The sequence below is a fragment of the Anguilla rostrata genome, chromosome 16, assembly GCF_018555375.3.
Source record: "Anguilla rostrata isolate EN2019 chromosome 16, ASM1855537v3, whole genome shotgun sequence".
Classification (NCBI taxonomy): Eukaryota; Metazoa; Chordata; class Actinopteri; order Anguilliformes; family Anguillidae; genus Anguilla; species Anguilla rostrata.
In genome coordinates, this window is record NC_057948.1 from 24,560,557 (window position 1) to 24,585,302 (window position 24,746).

A 24,746-nucleotide genomic window follows, 5' to 3' on the forward strand; every position below is an offset into this window, starting at 1 on the left:
TCTTGGCATCTGGTAACAGGCTTCACAAAATGCAACTAACAATGAAAAATAAGCATGTGCTTGAGATAACATGGGCAAACAGACATTTGCACAGTGTGAACCGTTATACTGGCCTATCAGTCACAGAGGAACTAGACAGGCACCCACACACACACAAACACACATACACACACATGCATGCACACACACACACGCACACACACACACACACACGCACGCACGCACGCACGCACACACACAAACATATATGCACACAGGCACACGCACGCACACACACACACAAACATATATGCACACACACACAAACACACACATGCACGCACACACAAACACACACATACACGCACACACACAAACACACACATACACGCACACACAGACACACACATATCCACACACACGCACGCAAACACACACACAAACATATATGCACACAGGCACACAAACATATATGCACACAGGCACACGCGCATACACACACAAACATATATGCACACAGGCACATGCGCATACACACACAAACATATATGCACACAGGCACACGCGCATGCATACACACACACACACACACACACACACACACACACAGTATGTGCGGGGCTCGGTCTCCTCTCGCGGTGGCGGTAATGGCGGCTGCCTGTTAAGGGCGCGTGCGGGATGGCTGCCGTGCCCGGAGACAGAAGTGGCGAGCGGCTCTTCCGACACCCGGCTTCAAAGGGAAGAGGGAAGATGGCGGGGAGGGGCAGGCGTGATTTAAATTCTGCTGGAGTAGGAGGAGGCAGACACAAGACCGGCTGCAGGCGCCGCTCCCCAGCAGCCCAGCCGGGGAGAACACCAAGCGCACAGCACACGCAGCGCACACAACGCACACAGCACACGCACCGCACACCGCACACAGCACACGCACCGCTGACAAACTGCCATTACAGCAAACCCAAAAAAATAATAACAAAAACACTGTACTGGTCCGTGTGTCTGTGAACATTGTGAGAGGAGGTTGTGTAAAATGCACCGCCCAGCTTGTCAAAGAGCAGAAGCTAATGCAGCCATTAACGCTGTGTCTTCTCAGACCCTATCCCGCTAACTTACACTGTATCTCTCCATGTCCCCCAATCATTTAAAAATAAAATAAAATAAAAATACTATGTAAATAAAACCAAATGAGAGGGAATGATGTTATAACTGAGCCTAAATCACTACAGCACAGTATCGTAATCAGACCGCATCTCCTGTTCAGACACATGTTGAATGTCAGGGCATATGCTATTTACATGTGTACCAGTATAGCTCCTAAAGGATGCATGTCGTGGAGGAAGTTACAGTGCGTTAATCCTGACCTTAAACTTGCACCGCGTTCACAGATTCCTCATATACAGAAACAGACACAGGGCCCTATGCAGCTGTTTCCAGCCTCTCCAAGCAGAGTCATCTGAGGTTAATCTGAGGAATACCCAAAGTTAATCATGTGGAAACCTCGGTCAGCGGCAGAGGGAGAGGCAGACAGAGACACCACAACGCCTGGCAGACTGACTCTAGGTGGCGTCACGAAGTGGGTCACGCACGCGCATGCTCACATACACGCAAACATCACACACTGTCGCAAACCCTCACAAACACCACGCAGTCGCAAAACCTCACAAACATCACACGCAGTCACAAACCCACGCAAACATCACACGCAGTCACAAACCCTCACAAACACCACGCAGTCGCAAACCCTCACAAACACCACGCAGTCACAATCCCTCACAAACACCACGCAGTCACAATCCCTCACAAACATCACACGCAGTCACAAACCCACACAAACATCACACACAGTCGCAAACCCTCACAAACACCACGCAGTCACAAACCCACACAAACATCACACACAGTCGCAAACCCTCACAAACATCACACACTGTCGCAAACCCTCACAAACACCACGCAGTCACAAACCCTCACAGACACCACACAGTCACAAACCCTCACAGACACCACACAGTCACAAACCCTCACAAACACCACGCAGTCACAAACCCACACAAACATCACACGCAGTCACAAACCCACACAGACACCACAGTCACAAACCCTCACAAACACCACACAGTCACAAACCCACACAAACATCACACGCAGTCACAAACCCTCACAGACACCACAGTCACAAACCCTCACAAACACCACGCAGTCACAAACCCTCACAGACACACATGTACACTCACAAGCCCAGACAGTAATACACACATGCACACAAATGCACACAAGCACACACACACATGCCTGCGTGCGCTTCTGAGCAGACCACTGCATTGAGTCACACTGGAAATGGAATGAGCAGTGATATACACACAGGGAGCAGCGTTTTACCGCCCCCCTCCCCCCCCCTCCCCTCCAGTGGACAGGGGACAGACAGGCTGACCTGCAGAGCGATGCCTCCTCACTCCAGCTCTCCCCACACATTTCCATTGGTTTCTAAGAATAGACGCCTCTCACCCCCAATCTTTTCTATTCGCTTCTTTGTTGCTAGGGGAACCAGAGCTCATGAATGGCTTAAGTTATCAGCCACTGAGCTGCAGTTGTGAACGGAGGGATGGGGGGGGGGGAGCAAGGTAAATAAGTGATTCTCCACACACACACACAGACACACACACGCTAACTCGTACACACACAACCACCCTATTGGCTGCCAGAGCAGGATTCTCCATTTTTGGAAAGAGACCGGCTCACACGAGGCACAGAGAAAGAAAGGTGAACGGACAGAGCCGCACGTGCACGCGCTCACTCGCGCTATCGAAGCGACGCCGCCCTGCTCTGCCGCCCCTCGCCAGCGCCGCGTTCTCACCGGCACTGCTCGAGCGTACCTGGCCACACTGCGTCAGCTGCAAGCCCTTCAAAATGCTCATTTGCATTTTCCGTGGAACATCTGCAGGTACCCCTGACCTGGGACCTGTTCCAAAAACAGCAGAGGACACCTGTCCTTCACACTACCCCTATATGTCCTCTGCTAACACAGCGAGTAGTTCTTACAAAAAACACGTTTGAGGAGCACTACTGCACTCCATGTGGAAACAAGCTTGCTACTATACAACTAATAGTCAACATAGTACATTTCTAAAGGGTCTGTATGGATTACTGCTGCCGTATTACATGGTTAAAGGCATGGCAGCATTTTAAATGGCACTCAATTGTTTCTTTGACAAGAACAGATTCATTGTGATAGTGCAACACTACTTCACCTATACAATAAAGCAATTAGAGCAAGACGAATGCTAATGTTAAAAAAGCATGGTGCGCATTTTGGATGCCTGTTTCACCTCAAGGTCTCTCTGCCTGATGCAGAGAGGATGTGGATCTGTGACTCCTCCCCCAGGCACTCATCCCATTAGATGCTAAAAAACACTGCAGTGCTCAGGGACTACAATGCCCTGCCCTACCCTGCCCTGTAGGTACCTGCAACCAAAGCGCAGTAAATGCACGGACCCCAGATCAGTTTCGTTACCTGGGGCAGGCCTGATTATCCCACTGCAAACTTCACGAGCAGGACAAACCCACAGCAGATCAGTGAGCGGATTTGAAAGGCTAAATAATATGTTCATTCATTCTAAATATACTGTTCTATATAGCCTAATAACAATAAAATGATACCACTCCCACATCACGACAATATGGATTCCTCTTTTACCTTTTGATTGATTGACCAATTAATCAACTGATCACTCAAATGGGCACAGTCAGGTACTTTCACTGAGGAGAAGCTTTCTGCCACCTACCTCCACTCATCTTTGTCATTTAGGGAAAGGGTTAGGAAATACACCTCTGTATAAAAGTAGATTCCACTATTTTTAAGGTTTGAGATGAGAATATGCAATGCCAGTCAGAAATGAAAACAACCTCCCAGAACAAACGTGCCTGAAATGAGCTGTACGAACAGGAATACTAATACTAGATTTCCTCCGCTTTTCTCCTGTCTCTGAGAATTCCTTAAGAGCAGAAATAAAACAAAGTCAGCTTAAATGAATTTAAAAGGAAAGGGGGGAAAAAAACACATCCCTTGTGGAATTCAACTCAGGAATAAAAGTTTAATGGCTGGCGCTGATGCAAGAATGTGTGTAAGATTGCAAGAGTCAATAACAAGGCGAAGGCAGACGAGAGCGTAGAGGTCAGGCACATTTTGCGGTCTCTGGCACCGACCTCACTTAAGGGTCTTCAGAGACTCTCCATTTCGATGTGACAGTTACACACTGGCCTCCTCTCTAACTGATTCACACAGCTCGACAAATACTGGGAGTGCGTCCATTTTGTTCAAGGCAACATATTTACAGTAGGTAAATTACAACAGACATGTAGGTAGGTAGTATCATTCAGGTCATAATCGATGCAGCTAAAGAAACTCAGCGAGACACTTTACGGTGTTAGAATACATACTGTGATGTAACACCGTCTACTTTCTGTTTGCTTGGGTGAATCGCTGCTTGGCAATGTGGTGGTTCAAGCTTGCTAAATATAGATATATACCTGATGAATTCACTTCCTACTGTTTACCAAGATTTGCATGTTACCGCTTCCTTTAAGGACCAGAAACTAAAGCATATTATTACATTTGTTTCATATTGGTTTCTTCTGTCAGACACCCGTATTACTGTAATGTGTGGCAAACACAAGCAAGTACGTATCCTGCCCACATCGCTACACACACTCCAGATGACGCTTTCAAACACAAGTGAGGAGGTGTAGTGTTTCACATCACAATTCTCAGTCATTTCCAACCTTGAGAGACACCTCCATCTCCCTGTCATTTCTCCAACCCTGTGAGAAGCACACGCATCCAAATCTTACCAACCATCACACCCAGCTGCTAGCCACCCACCTCCCAGCAATAGTAACACATTCGTTCAAACTATAACACATGCAGTTAGGCCTAGGTTACCATCTGTGGATGGTAACCGACATAACATTACACACATAAATAAATGCTAATTCTCTCTAAATAAAAAAGGAAGTGAAACAGTGGAAGAGGAATGATGGACTTGTTCTGCATGTAACAGACCACAGTAGCACAAGCCTTTCCCCACACTGCCCCTCCCTTATTAGGCTGAGCACTGTGCCCCACACTGAAGAGGCCATAAGACAAGGCAGCATGCAATTCTAAGCAAGGCTATATCTGTTCTTTAGTTTCCCCAAGAGCATCATGTGAACCTTGCTGGACACTGTTCAACCTGAACAACAGGGGGTGGCATTGACAAGGTAGTTCTTAAAAACAAGCAAGTGCTGAATGACACCCCAGATCACATTTTGACATGGACATGAACATGAACTACAAAACAATGTACCCCAATGTACCCATACCAGGGTATATTATTAGAAATACAAGCTATCTGGGGTCTCCCAGCTACCACCAGCAACAGCATATAAGCCCCAGGGTCTGCAATCTAAGCTCAACTGCGGCAATGGTGACTGTGGCCAGAGGTCAGTGGCATTATCCAAAGCAGAGGATAGTGACTGGGGCTAGGCCGGCTTCACTGCAGGAGGAGTCCTCTGGTCAATGGGGTACCTGCACTGGCTCCATATGATGGGTATTCCTTAAGACTTTTTCTCCCAGTTTGGTATCCACAATTGTACTCATCAGCACTTATTGCTGCAGTTGCTGCTGCTATTGATTCTGGAGAGCGCACACAATAATGTGCTTCTTTTCACCCCGCAGTCTATAAGTTGGTGACATGCAAACATGACTCAGAGGAAGAAACTTCATGTGTATGGCTGCGGGCACCCATTCAACCAGCAGGGGTCACTGATGAGCGATGAGGCGCTATCCCCCAGGTTGACTGAAACCCTTCTTTCCCTGGATGACACCAGCCCCTACAGCAGTGCTGATGAGTACATTTGACACTGGCACAGTCAGATTCAATACCAGACCGGGGAGTACAAACAGCAAAAAACTGTTCTAAATAAAAACAGCAGGGCTCCTATGTTTCTGTTGTATGGTTCTGTTACTCTGTTCTACGTGCTTTATTTTTTTTTTGTTATCCTGTTCTATGTTCTAAATGAACCTTTTGAATAGTAGGTATTTTGGAATGCTTGTTCAAAATTCTAAGTCAGTGTTCTAGAACTCCTTTGCTGTAAATTTTTAGTAGTGACTGTCACATAAGAATTAGAATGTTCAGTTAAGAACCTTCTAATCAGGTATTTGTGATCTTACTCCTTAAAGGGTTAAACTGCCTATATGTGCACACTTGGCCTGAGGCAAATGGCTATGAGGTTACTGTATCATTCTATATTGTAAAATAATAAAATAGTGTAACACCAAAATTATATCTGTGTCTATATTACAGGGCAAAGCATAGAAGCCTAAATGTTTTCTAGAGCAATCTCAAAAGCCATAATAGCTCTTGTGTTTGGAAAACAGAAATAGCATGGAATATTATCTAAAACAAAAAGAAACAGACTTTCTGGAAACTTCATGCGGTATCAGCAAAACAGAAGTACTGGTTGAGCACCATTAGGGCCTAAGGCCCATCTCAGGACAGCTTATGTAACATGCCATAATATAACCTGTAACAAATCAGGCAGAGGTCTGACAGGGTAAATATACACACAATGTTCCAAATGTCAAAAGTCAAAGCAATTCATTTCAGACAGCAGCTACAACAGAACCCTGTATTTAACATCCTTTGCAGATTGAAACCCACATTGCAGCAAAGCATTCTTCTCATTTTATTCACAGTGAAACTGTAATCATTTTCCTATGTTCTTTACGTAAACATCTCTCTGCCCATAACTGTGAACATGCAGCAAGAAAAACAAACCCTTATATTTGTTTTATTTTTTTTATTCCACTTTATTTTCATTCCACTTTATTTAAAATAATCGTGAATCTCAGTGCGGGTACCTTTGTTTTCTTTGATTTCATACAAACTTGGTTTTGTGCTTTTATGGACTGCAGAACAAACTGTTTCTTCAGATACCATTAAGATTTTTTCACCCTTCTTTAAAGGCCTGCTCTGAAACAAGAGTTCAATCTCAACATCAACTCATAATAAAGGGACTTTCTGGGTACAATTCATAAGGTATTCATAAAAAAGGCCTTTTCTTTTTAAGGTTCATAAAACCAAAATCAACCTTCAGTTCAAGTGTTTGTTCACTTACCAATATGTTGTCCACTCTTGATTGTACAGATTTGCTGGGGGGAAACACAAAGACAGACAGTCAGTAAAGTAGACGGGCAAGTTGCGTAACCAACTTAAACCCGATATATTAATAAATCAGGGTTATGTGAAGAATGACCCCCCAATACCTTTCTCCTCAGCCACAACCAATATATCTAAAGCACATGTCATGTGCTACAAGGAGACAACAGTATCCAGCACAACTCTAATAATACTACCCTGGCTAGGCCGGGGTTATCTATAAGTCTGTGATGCTTTCCTAACTGATATGAACCACTATAGAGGCTAACTCACAGTAATGATGATGCAGATAAACAAAATGTAAATGTTCAATGTATCCCACGATACCCCCAACGCCTACATTGTCATCATCTCTCACAGTAAACAGCCTCAAAAATAGTCCAGGAACAGCACTAGCATGTGCCGTTTTCCTTATCCTGCGTTAAGCTAACTACCTCTCAAAAGCCTCCAGAACTGTCAGGTCATGTCAAACCAGCTTATCAATATGAAACACGTCATATCAAAAGCTCAGAGATCAACTGGCATATGCAGATCTATGAACACTGAGAAATACTATGATGGAGGCTCTCATATTGCCTACACACAATAAACATGGATTATGGAAGGTGGAGACCAGCATTCAAGGTCACAGCCAGCGTTTTTAGTTCAAAAACAATAAAACTGACAGAAAACCCTCCCAACACAGACTCCTTCAACCAATACAAATGTAGAGAACAATCATACAAAACACTAATACTAGCTAGCCAAAGTAAAGTAGGCTATTTCACAGACTCATTCAAAACTGAACACTGCAATACTGACGCCAAAAAAAGAAAAAATTAACCAGCTAAAGGAGAACAAAACAAAAAATATCCAGGTTTTTGAAATCTGAGATTGGGTTGGTCAAGAAGTTACTAGGCTGGACAGAAGACTTCTAAGATTGTTGCTAGGTGACACAGAGGTTTCTAGGGCTTACCAGGTAGGATATGGTGGCACAGAATGTTCAGGTATTCTTCGGTGGGACTGTAAGTAAGGCTTAATGAGCTGTTACTGGGTCAGATTTGGCAGGGTAGACTTAAACTGTTGCTAGGAGATTTCTGTCCAGGTAAAACTCGGGACAATTAAAGTCTTGCATTAAGACTGGGCACTACTTAACCAGGCAGACTAAGCCTTAAATTAACCCCACCGTTGTGACGGGGTTTAGGCTACTCGCTTGTTGTGACGGGATGCAGATCAGTCGAATTAGCAATCAATTTGCTCTTTAATGACAATGAAAAACAATAGAACCCTTTGTATTTTGCATTTAAGGAGGAGGCAGGAGGGAGGGGGTTCTTTACCCACCCTGCCCCAAAAGGCTCTGAGCAGACACTGAAATAAAACATATTTCTGCAGGGACTGATGTTTTAGCACAAAAGTGGATGTCCATCAATCATAAGAGGCAACCAAAGTGAGAAACAGCCACACAGCAGCAGCGTGAGATAGCAGAGACAAACGTAACACACAGTGGGGTCCCCAATGTCACAGAGGCTCAGGACATTTTTTTGCCATTCACCAATTATCCTCTTGAGCTACATTCCCAACCCACCCCAAACTGAACAGGAAAATATACCCCTTGCCAAAGCTGGTCTTGCAATTAACTCAGTCTGTCAGTTAGGCGTTGAACGAAAAACTGCAGGCTTCCTCCATCAGCGGAATCACATAAAACACAGCTCAGCACAATGCTTTTGTTTAAAAATGGCACATTTTCTAGAAAAATGACTCTCCTCCCCCCACTCAAAGCCACCCTCTGTGTCACTGTCTAGCCTCTGTGTCACCGTTTAGCTGTGTGGTAGACTACAGTGCACGTGGTTCAGACAGTTTCATGTTAGTATGTTAAACACCTTTTGTATGGGTATTGGCATATTTCTGGCAGCATTAGCCATTTGTCTAGCCGAGTCCTTGCTCAGTCATGGAATAAAGAAGGTTGTTCGGATAACATTTTATAGCTAGTAAAAAACATTTTTAAACGTTCGCAGCATGATTTTACAGGAAAATGAATCAGAATAAGTTTTTATTTACATTAACTTCATTTGAGCATGTAGTCCTAAATGCATTCCTTAAAACACATCCCATCATCCATAAATAAATAAACAGAAATACCAAGAAATGCATGCGGCTGACAAATATTTCCCTCCTGTGACTCTTTCATCTTCAGAGAATTACTCCAGTGTTAAGAGGTCACTAGTGGAGAGAACAATATGTCTGCTTGTCCTGAAATACCCTGGTCTAGGTCACAGTAACAGCTTTCCTCTACCCCTCACTGTAAATTATGTCCTCAAAGTAGCACCGGCCCAGGAGATAACATCATTTAATTCAACGTCATCTTAGCTGTAGCAACAGCATTTCAAACTAGGGAAAACCAAATTAGTTGCTCACTGAATTAAGGAATTAAAAAATGCCACACTTGCCCCTAGTGTCCCCCTCTTCGGTATAAGCAGGACCTCAAGCAAGGCTTACAGCCCTGAATTTGAACAGGTGGGCCACTCCCCTTTTATTCCTCCATCAATGAGCTTCAACAATTGAAAAACTGCCACAGAAGCAACTAAACTCTTTTACAGGTTTCACAGCATTCACTCACTTAAACTGGTCACAGTTTTTCCAGTCTGATTTCTGTATGTGTTCTCAAACATAGCTCAGATTCCCTCAACATCAGAACTGAAAGCTTTGGCTGCAGCAGCCCAATTTAACTTCCGTTTTTCAATTGCACAGGCAGACAGGGGAGGGTCATGGTGCAGTTCATTCCAGGAGAAGAAATCCAGAACAAACCATTAGAGAAATGCATGCGAGCCAGAAAGTAGGTAAAGAGAGCATTTAAAGTCAACTCAAACACGTGTGTGTGTGTGTGTGTGTGTGTGTGTGTGTGCGCGTGCGTGCGTGCGCGTGCGTGTGTGTGTGCGCGTGTACATATGTGGACAAGTGCATGCATATTAGGCTATTATTTGACTGGCCATATTGGCCATTCTTCTTTTACCTCACAGCACAAATGCAAACGGCAATAAAGTTTCCACATTCGACCAAGTTTCATTCAGCCAATGCAGAAAAATGCAACAGATCTTATTTGCATATTAACAGTAAAAGCAACTATTCCGGTTTCAACAACTGCATGACCAAACGACCCCTTTCCTTGTAGCACCAGGATGTGCTTTCATCTGTAAGTCACATTGAAATGAAGGGCAAAACTGAATTAATGGAACGGATGGTGGCTCTGCTGGGTTTAACAGTGAATGCACAGTACTGCCGCCCCACCTACTCTAGGTACACAAAGGCCATTTGTTTAAAGCCTGTTACATGGACAGGGCAAATGACAGCTGTATGTCTAAATATCACTCATGTGAATCACACCAGGTAAGAATTTTACAATCCCATCTCCCACTGGGATCCAGTTAAGCTTAAATGGCTCCTCTCCAACCTTAATGGACAAAACCATTTTTAAACAGCCAGACAGCTGAAGAAACTGAGAATTATACTCCCCCCCCCTTCCAATTCAGGCTACTTAACAATTCTATTCTTTTTTCCCCACCAAGAATATTTCAGTGGCGCTAACTGCAGTGTTAGCCTACACACCAGAGGACACTGCCTTGAGAAATCAGCACCATGTTTGCCAGCAGTGAAGCTCATTTCCAATTCTCTTTGAAGGTTCATCTACAATGCCCGGATTGGGACTTCATCCCTGCCTTCCTATTCTATCTGATTTCCCGCCTCCTATTCCAGCAAACAATTCTTTGCCAAAATGAGTCACTCACACAGCAAATGTACAATTGGGACATGAAGCCTCCATTTAAATTACAGAAACAGACTCAGCAAGGATGGAAAAAACATTAAAGCCTGATCCATTTTAAGGACCAAGAATAACACTCCAAAAGTGATAAGTTAATGAAACAGGAAGCTTTACAGAAAAACACATTTAACGCAACTTTAGAGATATTTGAAGCAGCAAATATATACTCTTGCTTCAGACCATGGGGCCCTCGAATGCCTTATACCTGCCAATGCAAAGCAGCACGTCATCAGAGACCTCTAAATATTTAAATATCTACCATTGCACACAACAACTGTCTGGTCCAACTGAAAAGACACAAACACTGAAACAATATCAAAAACCACAGAAAGTGAACCATCCACTTATATTGGGAAATGTCACTTGTGTGTGCTTACTTGTTCCCACAGTGAATGTGCGTCCACTAACCAGTGAATCTGCATCACTTAAGCAATAAAATTTGAGTTCCAATAAAACAAAATACAAAAGAACCTCTGAGTTTCTATTCATTCTAATTTCAGTGCAAACTCCCACTTGCCACTCGAACAAGTAGTGTCTATCAATGGGTCACCCACATGTTGGAACAACATGCGTTTTCTCAAAATGCAGCTCAAGGAATTAGCCAAGCCTTTCAGTAAGCCTTTGAGACATTCATCTATTCTTCTGCTCTGTAATGAAAATGGGAAAACTATGTTTTGGATTCAGTATGAATGCAAGGCTGTCACAGATGGATCCCAGAAAGAAAACAAACATCTTTTCTACTCAAGAGTTTCCAAACCGCAATACCACCCACCTCTGATTAACTTCACATAATCACATTAGGCTTTTAAAGATCATTTTCTAGCCTTGAAAAAACTTCAAGAAAACCAAAGTTAAGTTAAACTGTTTGTAAACATTTTTCAGAATATTCAGCCAACTCACTGCACAATCTTAACAGAAAAGCACAGGATGGCGGTGTGGATGAAAATATTTTGGGGAAAACCTAATTTAAAAGATCCTGTCATAATTTGTACCTCAAATGAACTAAATAACTCACTGCAAAACATAGCTAAATTAGATTAACAAGTAGGTGAATAATGTTAACAAATGACAATAAACCTGTACCATTTGACAAAACAAATTTGCAACATTTTATCAGAACTACAAAAAAAAAGATTAAAACTTCAGCACTAGGAGAAAAAACAAAGAACAAATACGCCAGTTATCGCTGACAAGTTAATAATAATAATATATAATCAAGAAGTACCAATTAAAATACATTGGGCAATTGTCAGGGGTTTGTTCCAAGATATCTCTTTAAAAACCTAAAATGGTATGCTTAAAGTATGCAACTGTGGCCATAAACACATAATCGCATGCATTATATTACTAATTAAATGAGAGAAATAATATACAGGAAAATAAAATGACAAAACATATCTCTTTAATCTGTATCAAGGGTAATGTTAAGCCCTTACTGATATAGCCAAGTGATCGCACTAGTGGGTAACAACGCATGGGTGTAAAATTGCATTTGAAAACACAACAAAATGCTTGAGATGTAGCAACATACTCCTGATTACCATTTTCTAAGATCAGCATGCACGTAATAACAACCTTGATTCCAAAAAGGATGTCATAACAACACAAAATATTGGTTTTGAGTTACCGGTATGCACTGCCAAACCATGCAACTTAATGTTAACTAAACTTTGCAAGGTCAAAATATATGTGTATATAAACACACCAGATCTGTATAGCACACACACGTTACAGGCACATATGTGCATTGAGAACATGCCCAGACTTGTTTTCTGGCCAGCCTTACAGAGCACAACTGAGCACGGTACAATAGGACGTTCAGTTAAGAGTTTAGATTTACTTTAAATAACCACAGTAGACAGCATGTTAAAATTATTTATGCACATCTGTGCATCTAATTATAGACTGCAACAGGAATACTGTTTCTCATAAAGCATCTGAAACACATGGATGGCACACACAACTTGTGCACTAAAAACAATCATGTCAAACGCTTCTTTCCTTGCTATAATGAAACCCTTTCATACATCCCTACCAACTAAAATCAGCGGTAAGGTAAATGAATGACAGAGGTATGGTGTAGGTATATTTAATTTTCATTATACTGCTTTTAATAGTCACAAGCAACAATTCCCAGGCAACAATCAGTAGAAAGACAAATACTGTTACTGTAACTGTTCTGGTATGTTAGAAGCCAGCAGCTATGGTGTTCAAAGTGTAGACATGCTTTTTTCACAGAAGGATGAGGATTGTACCAACTGGGTAAGCTCTGAAAAATCTGTGCCATCAGGAACCCAAAATTCATGTGCTTATGACCTGTACTGTGATCACATGACACTGTTAAAAATGCAGATTGTGTTGCTGAGTTTCTGCAGGTATGCAGATCACAAAGTTATTGGTATTTTGACTAGAGAGCAGAGCTTGAGTTTCTGCACCATATTCAGTTCTTTCAGAAAAGTTGACCTACTCGCTAAACAAGATCTTTTTCATGTCAGAGCATTTTAAAGTCATGAACTACACTGGAAATCACAGTCCTTCTGTTGGTGTTGTAATATTTGCATTTATATAAATATTATCAAATACAAGTAATGAGAAACAAAATATAGTCATTTGTTAAAAGATAATGAGAACAAAGCAATGAGAACATGCATTTCAACCAAACCTTGCTACCATGACAGAGCAAAACTGTTATTATTAACTGTATCCAAGAGTTGCAAGCAGAAAATTAATGTAAAAATTATCCAGAGCAATAGGAGCTACAGAATTGATTCATTTATTAAACCAACATTTATCATGATGGCACCAGTTTTAACCTTTGAACTACTTTTTACTTATACAATTAGGTCATTTAAGAAATGCTACCCAGAGCCATATTGGAGAAAGTAATGTATAAAAAAAAAGAAAGTGACTGGATGGAACATGATGACTTCTCATTCAGTAAATGAATGGTTGCGTATCAAATGAAGAGTATGGATCCGCTGTTTTCTGATAGGGTGCCAATGCACTAGGCTAGGCCAGGCGCCTACATTTTCAACAAGAAGTGGTTCCAAATCTGTCTTTGATATGCACACGTTCAGACACAACATACCAGCCTATTTTAGCCCAGTCCTGTTTCACAACCCCCACCACTCTTTCTTATGGTTTTGTTTCAGGCTGTACAACAATTATGACCAAATTCTACCATTTGCAGCAGCCAGCACTCTTCAAAAATGTAAACTGTCTGTATGTCAATGCCTGTTCATTAGTCATCATGTTGTGCTAAAAGGAAAACAAAATAAAACAACTACCTAATTCCTTCCTTATAATAGTCATGGTGGGAGGAGGCCAAGATTAGGGTCCTACTCTAAACTGAGGTAATTTTCATTTAATTACAAGAGATAATCCATCACTGTTGGATACTTTCAAAATATTTTAACTGATAATTACATTCTTGCATATTATTTCCCCTTTGTATGATTAACATTATATATAAACCTGTTAGCACAAAGTTGTTGAAGAAATGCACACTTTGTGACAAATGCATAAACCACACTATTTGCAATAAATAGGCCTATTCTCTACACGGGATTCTAACACAAGGAGCCGTTTTCGTAAATGTGTTCCAAAAGGATAAATAATTGTTGGGGAAGCCCTTTAAACAGTACTGCAATCGCACCAGACCGCAAAATCAGTAACCCCGAGATAGTAACAACACTGGGACTTGGCAGTAGCAGTCCTGCAAAACGCGGTTGCAGTCAAGCTAAATTTAAAAGGATTCTGTATGAGCATAAAAAGGTGCTAGGGATAACGAGCGATGCAAAGAATCTTAGTTTTGGAAATAAAAGCAGGCGTGGTTATGTCAAAAACAAGAGGATTTACTGTCAACAACGCCTACTATTCATTCAGCGATTGCCCCTTGATGTTCTTTACAATATGTGCCCATTCAACATGGATAACTGGCTAACGTTTTATTGCAAATAACGTTAACGTTATAGACTGGAGGTCATCATTTATTCAGCTCTCGAAAAATCAGGGTGGTGATGATGCTGTCGGTGGTTGTGGGGCGGCGAGGACTCCAAATAACCGTGTCAGCGTTTTCACCATTACAGCATTTTCGCCACTACAAAGCGTAAAAAGCATGTATACGTGTGAGATGCCAACGATGGACAGTCGTCGACACTTTGCCAACGTTAGCTAGCTAACAACGTTAGCAAGCTGGTTAGATACGCATAACACCATACAGCCCATTATATTCACTACCCATAGCACGTCATGGACTGCACAAGTATTAATTAATATTTCGCTGCAAATCCTTCCCAATCCCTGTAATCTGCACATGCAAATATAGCATCCTTTGTGAAATGTTTTAGCGCTGCAAATTTGGGCAATTATTTCACGAAGTGCGAAAGATTCCCCTAGCACAGAGATTACGTTGCACCAAATACATTCAAAACTACCTGTACCCAATTATTTATTCGTAAAATAGGAGCATAACTAGCGTAGCTGCAATGAGCTGACTAGCTAGCCACCAAAACAACGTGAAGAGGCCAGATTCGGACAGGACACACCTATGTAACGTTAGCTAGCATAAGCAGCACAATTTTACTGATCTTATTCAGACACATCTTGCAGTCTCGTTTATCAAAATGATCATGTCTTCATGCCATGGCAATCATATCAAACAGATTGGATTTACAATTCATTTGTCGCTAGCTGAGCAAAGATCTTGGACAACGTCATTGTTAAATGGCACAGCGATTAGTAGTAGTAAACCAGCTAACCACCACATACAGTGGTAATAGTCACTATAATGACACTTTGATTCTGGGGATTTCTTAGCTAGTCTAAGTTAACATGACATGGCAATAACGTTGACGTTAACTGAGCCATCTCTTCTGATACAGTGGCGCTAGCTAACTTATATGGAGGAAAATGTTTAGCTAGCTATCTAACAGCTATAATGTTAACATTAATTAAACAAATGTAGCATGCAAACCCTAAGGTCAAACGCAAAGCAATGTTATTGCAGCTTAGCCAGCTAGCGCGCTACCAAGACACACATGTTTTCATTGATCCAAAGGGGGAGGGGTAACAGCTAACCAGCTAACCGTCTAGTATTTGTTTTTAAGTTCTTACCAGATGGAGTTTTTTATTTTGTGCTGCAATGCACTGGCCTCCGCCCCCTGCAGTCCCGGAACCAGAGATGGTAAAGAGCCTATTCCCGAGATAGGCTTCTGTAGGTGACCAGGTTGTTGTTGATCTTCTGCCATCACGATGAGATTCAGGAGGGGAGGAGGAGGAGGGGGGTCTTTAACAAGTAGGCCTCAACCTGGACCTCGAGAAAGCAGTTCTTCCCCGACTAAAGTACATCACGGAACCACCACCCCTTTGCTGCCGTTTCAATTATCATAAGATCTGCCGGTTGGAATAATGACAAATCATAGCCAAATACGTCGCATCTGACACTTTACATGTATGTACAAAAATACATGTAAAGGGAATGGAAAAACACGCTTCGCTTAGGATTCCGCTGCAGCCAAGGGAGCGACCAGCACGCCTGCTGCTGCTGCTGCCAGGCAGTGGTTGCGCAGGCGCACTGCAGGAAGCAAAGCAGCAACAACATTAGCTAGAATGGCAACCAGAGAAGAGCGTGATGACAAGCCGCTGGAACATTTAAAATCAATTCAATGAATTATCTTTGTTTCAGTTGTACAGATCCTCATTTTTATATAAACTATTCTGTCCACATTATGCACCATCCCGGGCTCTGTCGTTGAAAGATATTTCCATGATCCTGTATTTAGACGTCGTAAGCTTGCCTACCTTGTGTCACTGGACATTACGTCGGTTGGTAATGCACAACCACGGTATCAATCACGCCCAATTACTATAAAAAAAGCATTGAACGCACCCAGTTCATTTATTGTACCTTTTGGTCTGATGGAACGTTTACCTTTCAGTGGATTTAACCGTGTTGGTTCCCTTAGTTACAGTATAATGGTATTTGTGGGGTAACTGTGCCCTCCAAAGTTATAGAATCTTACCACATTGGGAGATGGATTGATTTGTCTGCTCCTTTTCAGTGCCTTGCAAGCTTGAGCTCTAGGATTTCAGGCAGGTTGCTATATTACCATTTTGTATCTCTACTGGTTAAATGGTTTCAGCCTTAACCTGTAAAACTCCACATTCAATAGGCGGATACAAGTAAGTGGAATTGTTGATTATCACTGTTAATGGGGCCAAAATGATGTGTAGACTTTTTTCAGTGTTTAAATGGCTACTCTATTTTTGTCCTTTATGGTGCTTGTAGTGCAGTTTGTAGGATCTCTAGAGTCAGAAATCAAAGAAAGCAATGCTTAATTGCAGCATATCCTTCGGCTGCCTACATTACACACAGAAAATCTAGTCACAGCAAACTATGTACAGAGTTAGGCCATTTCTGTGATTATAGCCACCAACATACTTACATACTGATCTCATTACACTATAATAGCTTAACTTCCTTTGTGGAACAATCAATTTTGACTTGTACATGTACTACCATACGAAAATGTGTTGTTTCATCAGCTAAGGCTGTTTAGGGTCTGCATAGGTGAGGTAACTGCATAGCATGCTGACTAGTCATCTTAATACATCAGTGTGATTGTAACAGATTGTATTTAAGAAGAAAGACAAAGTATATACATATATATTATAGATGGATGCATGTGATCTGATATTATTATGTCATAACATATGCATATCCAGTATGGGTGTTTTTATACAATAACACTGTACACACTGTATAAAATACACTCACTATCATTTGTGTGCACTCATTTCACATCTTTCTAGTTGTCTCTGATTGTACAGTCATTTCAGTGACCACTGAAACCCAGTATCATATGAAAGGCAAAAGACTGCAACAGTGCATTTTACAGTTAATTTGGAGGGCACTGATCTCAGGACTTTTAGCCAAGGCCATTTTGGCCAGGGGTTCTCAAACTCAGTCCTGGGGAAGTTCTGTGTATACTGGTTTTTGTAAGAGCCAATCTCTTGATCGCATGTCATTGATGTTGTTGAAAACAGGTGTTTAAATTCTTCCAGAATGTTTGCTTAAGCTTATCATAACTGAATGAGGGCTTGGTTTTTTAAATTTAATTTCAGTAGCCAAGTGTCAAAACATTTAGCAGTTTGTATCTTACGTATTCATTTTTTAAAAAATTTTAATTAAAATGTTACCTCTTTCTTAAATCATTTGTCACATTACAGAAAATGAAAGTATTTGTTTATCTGAAAATTAAAAGTCCTGGGACACAAACATGGGATACTATTCTCCATGGTGTGTATAGACATTTCAAACATAATGTAACACAAGTGATTAACATCTCTTAAAAACTAGTTACCCTTTTTTTCATTTTGATCTGGCTTTTCCTAATTTTGGGGGGATTAAATAGTAAACATGCAATAAACATACTGCTATGTCTTCAAAAGTCCTATACCAACTTTTTATACAAGTTGTATATGTTTCTATACATAAATTACATAATACATGTTTTATTCTATATTTCCTCATTTTAAATGTTGCTACATTTAAATAGTTCTGTTTATGGAATGTAATTTGATATACAAGTATCTACCTATGAACCTTGTTGTGCATTCAGTGACTGCTCAGTGGACAAACAGGAAGAACTGGATGGAAAATCCAGTGTTTTTATAAACTACCAGATCAGGTTGCATTTTAAACACATTTATGGCATGTAATTCTAAACCTGTGTATTACATATTTGATAAACTACCACTGAGATTACTTAAAATGGTACTTGTACAGCTTTCCATTTTGAAAGTAGAAAAATATATCTTCCTGCCACAATGAGGACTGTTCTTGCACCTGGCTGGCCCACAATGTGGTGAATGTAGTTTTGCTATTGAATGCTGCACTGTTGCAGGAGGATAGTGAAAATCCTCAACATTTTTAAAACCCTGAAAAGGAATTATTATTATTATTATTATTATTATTATTATTATTATTATTACATACTCAAATACTCCACCGCAGCACACTTGTTCAGAAGAACCTAAGATCTTCAGTACAACCTGTTTCTTGTCATTAATTTGACCATATTTTATTGCCTAAGCGGATAAACAGAACATAATGTTCTCTGTTGTTATAAATCTAAAATCAATGAACGGAAACCATTGTTAAACTCGTTAAGAAAAAATTCTGACTACAGGACGTTGCCTGGAGAGTGAGCTTGGGCTCTACTTTTGGTTAATAAATGCCGCCATCTAGTGGTGTAATTTTTAAATCACACTTCAAACGCATGTCTGCCAATAAGACTTCATGATTTTACAAGTGAATTACTGGACTCACTGGTGCTAAGCCATTGCACTGGTTTATATAAGTGGATAATGTATGGAAAGTATGTTTCAGAAATCATCTGAGACACATTTGTTGTTTGCTCAACTACATTTTACAAATATAGCTACCAAAGGATGAGCAGCCATTTTCTGATCTGACTGGCTTGCCAGCATCAGGAAGTTGTAGATGAACCATTAAGAATTTATGATATATTGTAAATAAATACATCTTCTACACCACTACAAACCTCTTCTACAGTAAATGTTTCCAGGCAAAATATGCATATCACTTTTATCACTGTGCGAAGATTCTAGACTCGCAAGAGAGAAAAACTAACACTCGCTGTGTTCTTTTCAGATATTAAAGTCATGACGAAGAGCTGTATTTGAACAACATCAGAGAAAGACCACACACTTCAGTTTCTCGTTGTTCAAGGTCTCCTCTCTTCGGTGTTTCCCACGTTCAGCGCATCTTTGACAATCACTGGCTCCCACTGAGCATCATTAGTGAGACCTCTGATAGCTGTAGCATCCAAACAATCACAGTGAAACAAGGAGAAGAAATACAGACGTAAAGCTGAGAATGGTGATGTTTCTTGTGTTCTACGGACTTTGCGGTTCCCTGCGCGTTCACCACTATCTTATCTTAGTGTGCAAAACAACGTAGACGCATGAAGTGATTGCACAAAGAAACTGCGGCAGGCGGTTGCCTGGGGCGACACTATCGAACGCCGTGTTAACACACAGGCAAACAGAGTTTCAAAAGATATGGAACACTTTAAAAATGGTGAAAGATTATATGTACAGCGTGACTGTGTCCTAATTTGTATTTGCAGAGTTGATTGTATTTGCATTACTAAACGATAGAATTACACATGATTTTAAAAATTAACCTGGCGAGCAGACATTCGGAACATTTTTTTCTATAATGAAATAAGGTTCAGGTTCAGTCCTGTTTCAGTTTTTAAATGTTCTAGTAATGGCTGGGTGCTCTTGTGTTCTTTACAAATGAGATCGATCTGCAGCTACGGTTCAACGAGACGCCATACTGTAAATTGCAATTTGGACAAACAGCCCAATATTGACTACCCGCGTTTTCTAATGCAACTGTCTCCATACAGTTAACAAAACAATAATAATAATAATTGGTTGACTGGACAAAATATAGCATATTGTTTTAATTGTAGTATATTCCTGCTGTGGGGAAAACAGCATAGACTACCATAGGTCCAAGCTGGTCCAAACTGGACAGTGCTGGTTTTGTGTTGGTGAAGCTGGTAAGGTGACGGTCAAGGTAGGTCAACTTGGTCAGATCAAATGATTCCAGACTGCTGGTGTGAAGCATAACTATATTCACTGATCACTGCTGTTTTTTCCACCTGGGATGTTTCATTTTTTGGTCAGGGACAAACAGCTTGGATAAATCCTCTGATTTCTGGTACCAAGTTAACCACCTCCATTGTCCGTTATCCTGAAGACATTAGTGACAACTTATGCCATGAAAACACAAGGATCACTGGCCTGGAAGTAAAATTTAAATGAATATAGTGAAGTTGGGAAAGGTCAAATTAAATGAAATATATTGAGGGGCTTTGAAATCTCAGGAGAATAGACATATTTTATCTTAACAAGCAGCCATGCCATATTAAAAAACTGATATAAATTAATTTTTCACACCCACTGTATAAAATACATGTATATTTATACAAGGAGGGACTTTTGGCAGAACTATTTAAACCGTTAATTAATCTAAAGAGCAGGCTACTCCAGGTCTCCAGTGAATCACAGGCCTGGATTTTAAAAGGCTCCAATGATCAGTCAGCTTACAAAGGACATTTTAAATTTATTTAATCTTTATTTAATAAGGCAATCTCAGGGAGATATAGCATGCTTTTACAAAGGAGATGCAGGGGCAACTCACTAATTCAGGAAAGTTACATCAGACTTATTAACGGTCATGCAGTTTGGACATGACTGAAGGATTGTGTACTGTGGGCATAACAAATCTGCATAGATATGAATATGTGAGTCTCTAAAAGGCATTGTAATATGATTGTTGAATGGGGTCTCAATGGTGCTTCCAAACTATGGACAATTTTAATTAATTTTATGTGAGATTACGTTTGCACATCAAACTCGCTGCTAGGTCTGTAAAACTTGATTTTGAAATAGAATTATCCTTTTCCATTCACCTTCATATCAATTAAGAGGAGTTTTGCTTTTAAAATGTATAGTTATTAAACTGGTTCCACGGTTGGTATGCCTTAAATTCTGGTATAATAACTGCATTAAATGGTTTCCCATGGAATGTAATGAGGTTCATTCACTTACATGTACCAAGATGAGACCTGTCTTCAACTTTGAACTACTTTTATCACTACTATTTTACAGGATATTATAAAAAATTTCTCACACATGCAAATATTTATATCCGTATGCACCCAAGTCCTTGTGTGACCCAGCTATATTAGAGCTATATACACACACACCAGTAGTATAGCAGCCATAAACATTATTCTATAGAACTATGGAGGAAAGTGCCACATGCACTTCAGGATCTATCAAACCCATTATGCATAAGGATCATGTCTAGTACTGGAAAATATTTTCAACATAGTGCTATGGTCCAAAACCACAGGTGCCTTGGCCCCACACTCCCCAACAGCAATTGCAATCAATCTCTCCACCTTCCCCCAGTCCACAACCACTCTGTATATTACAGGTGTTGCCCACATAAAATGTCAGGAAAAGCAATGTCTTGAACACTTAGGGAACACCCTGGCTTTCTTTTAAATACCTGGACACGCGCTACTGAACTACCAGCCTGTGGGTGAATTGCAGGTCTGCATCAGCATTAACCTACAGGGTCCAAGTTAAACTACGCGGTCGTTCCGTGCACTTGGAACTGTACTTCCCTCTAGGGTTTTCAACACACTTGTTGGTTAACCTGGTTTTGGTTATACACTTTGTTGTATGTTGCTCTGGATAAAAGCATCTGCCAAATGCCTGTAATGTAATGTAATGTAGCATAGTGTCAAGAAACCGCCCACTAGTGAAAGAATAACTGAACAATTCGACAAGGCGCATACTTCATTTACAGACATACAATATATCACATTGTTTTATAAACGGTACATGTAAAATGTCTGGCCTGTACGTCACACTGTATTCCTTGTAGGTACAGCTATTTAACATATGGTGGTGCCAGAGCTCCTTCCAGCGATAGGTGACTTAAAGGAGCTCCAGCACCATAGGTGACTTGTGATGTTCTACATTAACAGTCAATTCCTTTAGTCACAAACCAGAGCTACTGAAAATTCAATTGCTGCACAGACGTGTATTAGAGTATTAATACTTTATTACGCAATAATATACCATAAAAACAGCTCCAGATTTTGTGTACTTGGATTAACTGCCATCATTGCAGCTGGGACTAGGATTCTGGCGCTTGCCTGTCACTCAAAGAATCCACACAGCACCCTGGACAGATGTGTTCCACATTTCACTTCAGCGAGAAGCCCATTGCGAACCAATCTGAACCAATATTTCTGAAATCATACTGTGAGCGATTCTGCTAAGCATGTAACCAACATTTCTAAGATTGGCACTAGAACAAGCTTGCCATTGAACACAGCAGTAACTTTTCTAAAGAGTGAAAATGATTTTGTTGGAATATGAGGTTTTTCAAAGTGATGAAACAGGAAAAATAAGGAAGCTGTGTCTGTAAAGGAGAAGGACGGCCGGATCACTTGAATGCATTGGTATCTGACTGCATGGCAAGCTGGAGACAAAGCATGACATCATCAGTTCATGGAACGGGTAACTATGGCAACCCTCAGGGACTGCCCTGCCCAAAATGATCAAGCTCAGTCTGACACCATGGACTTAACTCCATAAAATGAGGGAACACAAAAACATTTCAGTATGCACACCTTCCCTATAATAACCAACATGTAGGACTTGTACTTAAATTTACCAATGCCATTCCAATACATCAGAGTTGGACTACTTCTCAATTGCTTATTAACAATAAATGTAGGATTAAGGAGCATTTCATTTTTACTTTCTGCAATAGTCAAATTTTCATGAAACAAATGGAAATACCTTCAGACTCTACTTGTCTCTGAAAAAAGGTGTCCTTGCACATGCTTTTGCCAGTAACAGTCATCATTTACCTCTGGTAGTGGACAAGGGACAGTGCTAAGTAAATTTATTAGCAATGTCCCTCCAGTGATATCAAGACTAATACACAAAAAGATGTAGCACTCAAACACATTTTAATATGACCAGTTTTCTGAACAAAACCAATTCCTCATTAAAGCAAATATAAAATTTTTTAAAAGTACAGTTTCGGAGCAAATGCAAATCTATATATCCCACTGAAGCATAATTAACCTTTAACCCTTCATATTTCAGCTGTAGCGATGCAAGTAGAACAAATAACACCTGGATCCAGACTCAAATATAAAGTTAAGAAAAATGTCAATACAAATACATTCCATTCATTTCTGCTGGGTTTGGTAGGCTTGGTTCATTAGCCTCTAGCAGAGATGGCAGTGCTGGTTCTGGCCCATTCACTCAAAAATCAAAAATTCAGCATATGTGTTCCTCTTTGATTTCCATCCTGCCTGTTTCACAATCTCCACTTTTCTTTTTCTCAGATCCTGGGTCTCCAAACACACCATAGATACTCCCAGCAGCATTCGGAACAACAGAAACGACTTCTGATTCTAGATCAACACATAAATAACAATAAATCGTCACGACAATCGTAACAGACGAACACAATGAACAACAAAAGCTTGGACAGCAGAGTCAATTCCATTACCCATGAGTACTTGGGGAACACTCAAATCTGCACTCAGATCTTCAGATTTAATGACCCTGCAAAAAAAAAGCACATTTATACTCAATTCGTCAACCGTTTTACACTGTGTGTACATTTTAAAAAATGTTGGAATTTGGAATGAAATGTGAAACGTTCATTAAGAAAAAAACTGCAATTCCTTAGAATAATCAGCCTGCTCACCAATGAAAATGTTAGGCTTGGACCTCTAAGCAACACAAAAGTATACACATTTTCACAGGTATTCTGCCATACGAATAAAAATATTAATTGGAAAATGCTTTTTACAAATCTACAACTTAAAGGCTTCGGTTTCAACTTAAGCATTTACAAGCTATACTTGTATAAAAAGAGGTGAATGGACAAGGGCAAGCACCAATCAGTTCCCTCTTACAGGCCTGCTTGCAAGAAAAACAAAACGGCGCATACATCACATCCTGTAAGGGTATTTCTTTCCACAAAACATTCTTTGGTGCCTCAAACTGAGACTTCAAAATAGTGTTGCACAGTCTACAGTCTGCACACTGTACATTAAGCCATTTGGTTCTTGCACGGCAGGGCCTTTATGCACATGGTGCAGAGCAGTCCATCTCTGTTTTAGTTGCTACACCAC

The 24,746-nt window shown here is 40.7% G+C and overlaps 1 protein-coding gene across 3 annotated transcripts in view; it reads right to left on the reverse strand.

Moving 5' to 3' along the window:
- LOC135241715 (DNA-binding protein RFX7) overlaps nucleotides 1-16,704 on the reverse strand; it is a 31,486-nt gene extending 14,782 nt beyond the window's left edge. Inside the window, exons 1-3 of one of the 3 annotated variants that reach the window (XM_064312323.1) lie at nucleotides 16,084-16,182; nucleotides 7,132-7,165; nucleotides 6,875-6,986 (exon numbers count right to left, since the gene is read on the reverse strand). In XM_064312323.1, the coding sequence (XP_064168393.1) occupies nucleotides 6,875-6,895 (21 nt within the window). In that variant the 5' untranslated portion in view covers nucleotides 6,896-6,986; nucleotides 7,132-7,165; nucleotides 16,084-16,182. Of the gene's footprint in view, nucleotides 1-6,874; nucleotides 6,987-7,131; nucleotides 7,166-16,083 lie in introns of all 3 variants that reach the window. The other 2 variants (XM_064312324.1, XM_064312322.1) reach the window with 2 other exon arrangements.
- Between the last annotated feature and the right edge of the window lie 8,042 nt (nucleotides 16,705-24,746).